Source organism: Ranitomeya imitator, chromosome 1 (assembly GCF_032444005.1).
Source record: "Ranitomeya imitator isolate aRanImi1 chromosome 1, aRanImi1.pri, whole genome shotgun sequence".
NCBI lineage: Eukaryota > Metazoa > Chordata > Amphibia > Anura > Dendrobatidae > Ranitomeya > Ranitomeya imitator.
The window spans coordinates 366067593-366075151 of record NC_091282.1 but is presented as its reverse complement, the minus strand read 5'-3'; the positions used below and the strand labels follow the sequence as shown (position 1 = coordinate 366075151).

Below are 7559 nucleotides of genomic sequence, written 5' to 3'. Positions count from 1 at the left end.
TGGTAAAAACTGGCATAATGAACTCACAAAACACACAATACGTGGCAAACTGACAATAAATGGCACAATATCCATCTTTAACATCGATTTGTACAATCACTGATACCTTAAAAGAGGTAGTTCATTCAACAATCATGGTGAGACCCTCAGGTTAGGGACAGCTTTTTACCTACAGTACAAATCCTTCATTCAAGAACCATTATTTGTGCTTCTTTTAGTAACTTGGTCAAAAGTAGGACTATCTGCGAAAAATCAGCAGCTTTAAAACCATTTTTTTATTATTTAGTGCTTTAAGTGCTAAACTGCCAAATATTGATAGCTCTATATATATTTTGATTTTTTTTTCTTCTTACATCAGTAGTGTGAATTCGGATTTCCGTTCAGTAAGAAATTTTCAAAAGGAGCAGCCTACCCCACTCTTAAGACACAGAGCTGAACAGAAGCAGAGAGGTTGGTGAATGTCACCAAAAACGGGTGTTGATGCTTAAAGGGACATCACTACGGCACTGTAAGACGACTCTTCTATCCAGTCACCAGCAGACAGGTCAGCAAACAGTCGGCCTATGTGGTGCAGGATTTTGTCGGCATTAGAAGACAGATTTCTTTCAGCATTTCTCAATCCACGGCGTCACAGATCTCCTCCACCATGGCGTTGAAGACTCCCGGCTGGTCTGCATAGACATGGTGAGAGGCGCCTCTGATGGCCTGAGGAGAACACAATTACAGGCAAGTTAAGGAAGAATTCAACGTAGTTCTTTATTCCAAGAGAAATGTATTTTCTATCACTTTTTACTAAGAAATTGTAAACCAGTGTATATATCCAAAACCGTACAGGCCGCCATTTATTCACCAGGAATACGGATTATTACTAGGAGCTTGTAGTACTACCAATGCTTTCTGATCACCACACCATAGCTGCAGACCTTAGAAATACACAAAGTGGCAAGCAAGTCAAAAGAGCATTTCATCTCTGCCTTTAGGCTATGTTCCTATGATGAGATTTTGGTATGTTTTTGATGTTGTAGAATTGCTGGGCCTATTATGTAAATTAGGTACTTACAGTTTTTTTCATTGTTTTTGTTTTGTTTTTTTTACATCATTTTTGTTTGGTATGCCGTATAGCAAATAAAGCTGCTTTGTTGTTTTATACTTCCTGGCATTTGGATTTACAAAACATTATTGATATAGTTATAAGCGGATTTAATGCATTTTCAATGCATCTAGTGCAGGTCTATGAAAAAGAAAAATCGGCACAGAAAACTTGGCGTACTCGCGAGAGAAATTGACACGTGGCGGATCTGAAACACGGACAACAGCTTAGTTTACACTAAGAAGTAAAAAATGATAAAAAAATACAGTGGACAGGAGATTGTAAGACGCTGCCTTTTTGGCGCAGTGAAAATACGCAAAGTCAAAAACTTACTAAAGACTCTGTGGGCACACTGCCTTAAACGGTTTTGTAATTTTTAGTGCATGTTTCACTAAAATGTCGCAAATATTTGTGCAGAAAATTTTTCAGGCATACAAAACACATCATTCCTGGGGAGCTGGAGTATATTGTAACAATTAAATGTGCCTTTTTAACCCCTTCACAACATGCCCCGTACTAGTGCGGCGCATGTCGTGTCTCCCCCTTTGATGTGGGCTCTGGCGCTGAGCCCACATCAAAGTCGCGACAGGTCAGCTGTTATGTACAGCTGACATGTGCGCGCAATAGCGACAGGTGGAATCGCGATCCACCTGCCACTATTAGGCTAGGGTCACATGGCGTTAGTGCAACCCGTTTAGCGCTAGCGGGTTGCGCTAACGCAATGTTTTTAATGGGGCCGCGTCCTGGGGTCGCGGTAACGTCCCCGCTCTTGCAGATCCCCGATCTGCGAGAGCGGGGAACGGACCGCGGGCGCACCTCGGACGCTGCAAGCAGCGTCCGCGGCGCGCCAGGAAACACCGGCGCGTCGCTAGCGCGTGCCGAACATGGCAGGCGCTAGTGCTGCGCGTTCCCATTGCCGTGAATGGGCGCGCTAACGGACGCGTTGCACGGCGTTAATTTCGCCGTGCAACGCTGTCCGTTAAGCGCGTTCCCATAACGCAATGGGAACCCAGCCTTAACTAGTTAAATGCCGCTGTCAAACGCTGATAGCGGAATTTAACTACCGCTTCTGGCCGCGCGGCTGGAAATGAGCGCATCGCCGACTCCCGTCACATGATCGGGTGTCAGCGATGCGTCAGGATAGTAACCATAGAGGTCCTTGAGATCTGATGATCGCTGCTATGTAGCAGAGCCAATCGAGTGGTGCCAGCTTCTAGACTCTCCCATGGAGGCTTTTGAAGCATGGCAAAAGTAAAAAAAAATGTTTTAAAAAATATGAAAAAAATTAAAAAAATATAAAAGTTTAAATCACCCCCTTTCACCCCATCCAAAAAAAAAAAAAAATCAAACATACATATTTGGTATCGCCGCGTTCAGAATCGCCCGATCTATCAATAAAAAAACCATTAACCTGATCGCTAAACAGCGTAGCGAGAAAAAAATTCAAAACTCCAGAATTACGTTTTTTGGTCGTCGCGACATTGCATTAAAATGCGATAACGGGGGATCAAAAGAACGTATCTGCACAAAAGTGGAATCATTAAAAACATCAGCTTGGCGTGCAAAAAATAAGCCCACACTCGACCACAAATCACGAAAAATAGAAACGCTACGGGTATCGGAAAATGGCGCGTTTTTATTTATTTTTTGCAAAGTTTTGAATTTTTTTTCACCACTTGGATAAAAAAAATAACCTAGACATGTTTGGTGTCTATGAACTCGTAATGACCTGAAGAATCATAATGGTCAGTTTTAGCATTTAGTGAACCTAACAAAAAAGCCAAACAAAAAACAAGTGTGGGATTGCACTTTTTTTGCAATTTCACCACACTTGGAATTTTTTTCCCGTTTTCTAGTACAAGACATGGTAAAAGCAATGATGTCGTTCAAAAGTACAACTCGTCCCACAATAAATAAGCCCTCACATGGCCATATTGAAGGAAAAATAAAAAAACGTATGGCTCTGGGAAGGAGGGGAACAAAAACGAAAAGGCAAAAACGAAAACGGGCTGCAGCATGAAGAGGTTAAAGAGTCGTAATTGAGGAGTCAGCCATCCCTGAAAGTCAGGCAATTGGTGATGGAAGCGAACAGGGTGGGGAGCAGCGCTCAGTTGTGATAGGTTGTAATAATAGCTCACAGCAAAAGAAAAAACTGCTGTATTTTTCAGACTACAAGATACACTTAACAAGAAAAACTCTTGCTACAGAGAGTGTGTGTCTTAACAGTCTAGAGGAAGCTTCTTGTGAGAGAGGAGAACGCTGACACTGTGTCCTTACCGATCACAAAGCTACTGTCTTGTGAGCAGCAGAGGAAGCTACAAGGAATGATCGGCGTATACAGGAGAAAAGCAGCTGAAGGATCTTCCAGCTGATTCATTCAAGGACTTTTCAAGTCACGGGACTACTCACATGACCTGAAAAGTCCTTGACTTGTGTGGAAGGTGCTTCAGCTGTTTAGCTTGTTCAGGTGCCAATAAGGAACTGCAAAATGTGGTAATGTACTGCGTGCGTATGTCTGTATGTGCATGTAGCAGAGCTGTGTGTATACTACACGTGCATGCAGCAGAGCTGTGTGTATACTACACGTGCATGTAGCAGAGCTGTGTGTATACTACACGTGCATGTAGCAGAGCTGTGTGCATACTACACGTGCATGTAGCAGAGCTGTGTGCATACTACACGTGCATGTAGCAGAGCTGTGTGCATACTACACGTGCATGTAGCAGAGCTGTGTGCATACTACACGTGCATGTAGCAGAGCTGTGTGCATACTACACGTGCATGTAGCAGAGCTGTGTGCATACTACACATGCATGTAGCAGAGCTGTGTGCATACTACACATGCATGTAGCAGAGCTGTGTGCATACTACACATGCATGTAGCAGAGCTGTGTGCATACTACACATGCATGTAGCAGAGCTGTGTGCATACTACACATGCATGTAGCAGAGCTGTGTGTATACTACACATGCATGTAGCAGAGCTGTGTGTATACTACACATGCATGTAGCAGAGCTGTGTGTATACTACACATGCATGTAGCAGAGCTGTGTGTATACTACACACTACAGAGGGACACCAGTAATAGATTTATTCCCTCTGTATTCTACACTAGGAAATTAAAGAGACTGTCATAACAGGATGACTGTTCAACCCAAGTCCTGCCATTCGGTGCATTTCCCTGCCTGTTTTTAAAAAATGTTTACCTCAAATAAATAATTATTTTTTATCCCATGCTGTAAACATTTTTTAAAGGGAGGTAAATGCTTCACCTCACAGAATCAGCTGCAATCCCCAGCAGTAATGTCTGTATTGTCTTTTTCTTCCTCCCCTGCCCAGGAGATGTGGTATGATCAGACCACGTTCCTGCACAGTCAGACACAGACATTACACAGTGCACAGCAGGGGAACATTTATAAGATTATCTCAGCACAGGAACATTTTATTTTTAGACACATCAAATTGTGGAACTTGTTATTATTCTAAGATCTATTGATTAAAATGTACTTTGTTCATGAGTCAACCCCTTTAAGTACAGCCCCAAACATGGGTGGAGAACTCCTCAGTTTCATGCAACGCTTACCAAAGTGTTCACATAGGAGTCCGGTCGGAGAATCTTGGCCTTTTCACCTGTATTTTGATCAATCCAGGTCTCCGCTCCATAGATAAATGTGATTGGAAGGTCCTTTGGAATTAATTGGAGACGCGGCATCATTGGGCGCTTGGCCCAGCCAAACCTTTCCATCATGGCTTTAAAGGCACTTTCACCACTATCAGAAAAATAAAGGAATGAGCTGAACAAAAGTATCATGATAAATTACTAAACACACATGGCAACCACCATACCTTGGACTTTGGGCATTACAATGGTAAATATATTCCATGATGGTGTCATCATCAAAAAACTCTTCAAATTTCCTCTTCAGATCTGGGCGAAATCTCTGCACCAGTCTGGGACCTGGCAGAACACAGTTTTATAGCATCTGAGTTATTACAGTTTTAGCAAAAGTAGAAATCGAAAAAAAACAGACATTAAGGTGGAAGGGTCCGAAATGAATATAGGGCATCCATGACAAATGCAAGGTAACCCCATTTCTTTGGCTGAGGGTCACTGGAAGGCAGTTCACAGTGCGGGTAACCAGAGGTGGTCGCTTTGGATATTCATTCTTATACAGAACCGTTTCCTTCTGAATGTAAAACCTGTACCCATAAATGAATCACCTCACTGGACAGAACAGAAACTAAGCAGAATGTCCCTTATTATGCCATACAACACAGATCATCTTTAAAACTCTGCAAATATCTGCAGTTTGTACGTAAAGGAGAATGTACTGCCGGCACCTTTATTCAATTCATTAAAACGGGTACAGCGGGGGAGAGGTGGATGCCTTCTGTGGACGATGGCCGTTTCGCCCTAACTGCGCTTCAACCTGCCCTATCCTGGCAGGAAGTGACGAGGTACCCCATTATAGTGAGGGAAATACCTCACAGGTGACTCTAACACCCATTAGTGTAAGGCAAAAGGTCACTCCTCCCAACACAAAATGGCAAACAAAACAGAAAATGAACCTCAAGACATTTAAAAATGCATCTGTAATATTAATTCAGATAAAAACATTCTACAAAAACATAGTCATGTCTAGGGTTGAGCGAAACGGGTCGGCCAGATTCAGAAGTCGCCAACTTTTGGCAAAGTTGGGTTTCATGAAACCCGACCCCTGTGTGGGGTCGACCATAAGGTCGGCGATCTTCTGAATCTGGAATCGGAATTCCGATACAGAGTTCCGATATGTTTAAGATATCGGGAATCGGTATCGGAATTCATATTTAAGTGTAAAATAAAGAATAAAAATAAAAAAATATTGATATACTCACCCTCGGACGCGCCCTGGTACCAACCGGCAGCCTTCCTTCCTAAGAATGAGCGCCTGAAGGGCCTTCGATGACGTTGCGGCTTGTGATTGGTCGCGTGAGCGGTCACATGGGCGGTCACACGACCAATCACAAGCCGCGACGTCATCTAAGGTCCTTCAGGCGCTAATTCTTAGGAAGGAAGCGTCCGAGGGTGAGTATATTCCTAATAGGTATATACTCACCCTCTGACGCGCCCTGGTTCTAACCCGCAGCCTTCCTTCCTAAGAATCAGCGCCTGAAGGACCTTAGATGACGTCGCGGCTTGTGATTGGTCGCGTGACGCCCATGTGACCGCTCACGCAACCAATCACAAGCCACGACGTCATCGAAGGTCCTTCAGGCGCTCATTCTTAGGAAGGAAGTCTGCCGGTGAGAACCAGGGCGCGTCCGAGGGTAAGTATATCAATATTTTTTATTTTGATTCTTTATTTTACACTTAAATAAGGATCCCAGGGCCTGAAGGAGAGTTTCCTCTCCTTCAGACCCTGGGAACCATTAGAAACCCAATGCACTGCATTGGGTTTCGTGTTTCGGCCGACCCAGACTTTTCTATAGGATCGGCCGATTTCACTCGCCCCGACTTTTGAAAAAGTCGGGTTTCGTGAAACCCGACCCGATCCTATAAAAAGAAAAGTCGCTCAACCCTAGTCATGTCTTTTTTATTGTTAAGTCCAGAGGGACCCTGCGTGCACGTGAACGTGCACAGAATCCATCTGGATTCCTTTTGCATCAATAGTCTGTGGAGATGGCCCCCCTTGAAGAAAACCTGTTCCAATCCTGCAAATGTCACCAAGTCTGGATTCCCTGCATACTTTTCATGCATGTGATCAATAAGCTGCCTGGAACCTTTTTCCCTAATGATGGATTTAAAATGTCCCAGGAAGCGAACAAACAGAGGGTGAATGGTCTTACCGATATAGAAATATATTGGTGACCGCTCTGCACTGGGGAAGAAATGTGCCGGGCACAACAGGCAAGTAAGCTGGAATTAGCAGCCTGTTAGTGTTTAGGTACTTTTTTTTTATTTTATTTTTTTAAGGATGCCCAGATCACCTCCATGTAGCTGAATTACAGCGCTGCTATGAGCGCCGACCACAGGGTGGCGCTCATAGCAATCAGTCATCAACAACCATAAAGGTCTCCAGGAGACCTGAGGTTGTGATGGTAACGCACCGATGACCCCCAATCACGGGACAAGGGTCAGCGGTGCGCGTATTTCAGGCCAGGTGGCCGGAAGCGCTTGTTAAGTGCCGCTGTCAGCGTTTGACAGCGGCATTTAACTAGTTAATTGGCACGGGTGGATCACAATTCCGCTGGCGCCTATTGCGGGCACATATCAGCTGTTGAAAACAGCTGACACGTCGCGGGTTTGAGGTGGGCTCAAAGTGGGAGATACTGCCAGCTGACGTACTATTCCGTCAGCTGGCAGAAAGGGGTTAAACTTTTGGCATGCCTCAATAATCTCCATAGGAGACTAGAAGCTGCCACAATCCGATTGGCTCTGCTATATAGAGGCGATGATCAGATCTCCTCTGTGTAGTAGAATTACTCACT

General features: G+C 44.1%; 1 protein-coding gene across 1 annotated transcript in view; it reads right to left on the bottom strand.

The window, feature by feature from the left end:
* Positions 1 to 216: 216 nt before the first annotated feature.
* Positions 217 to 7559, bottom strand: part of ABHD4 (abhydrolase domain containing 4, N-acyl phospholipase B) — a 29460-nt gene continuing 22117 nt past the window's right edge. The window contains exons 5-7 of the mRNA XM_069761388.1: positions 4938 to 5049; positions 4675 to 4861; positions 217 to 705 (exon numbers count right to left, since the gene is read on the bottom strand). Of these exons, the coding sequence (XP_069617489.1) occupies positions 616 to 705; positions 4675 to 4861; positions 4938 to 5049 (389 nt within the window). The 3' untranslated portion in view covers positions 217 to 615. The remainder of the gene's footprint in view (positions 706 to 4674; positions 4862 to 4937; positions 5050 to 7559) is intronic.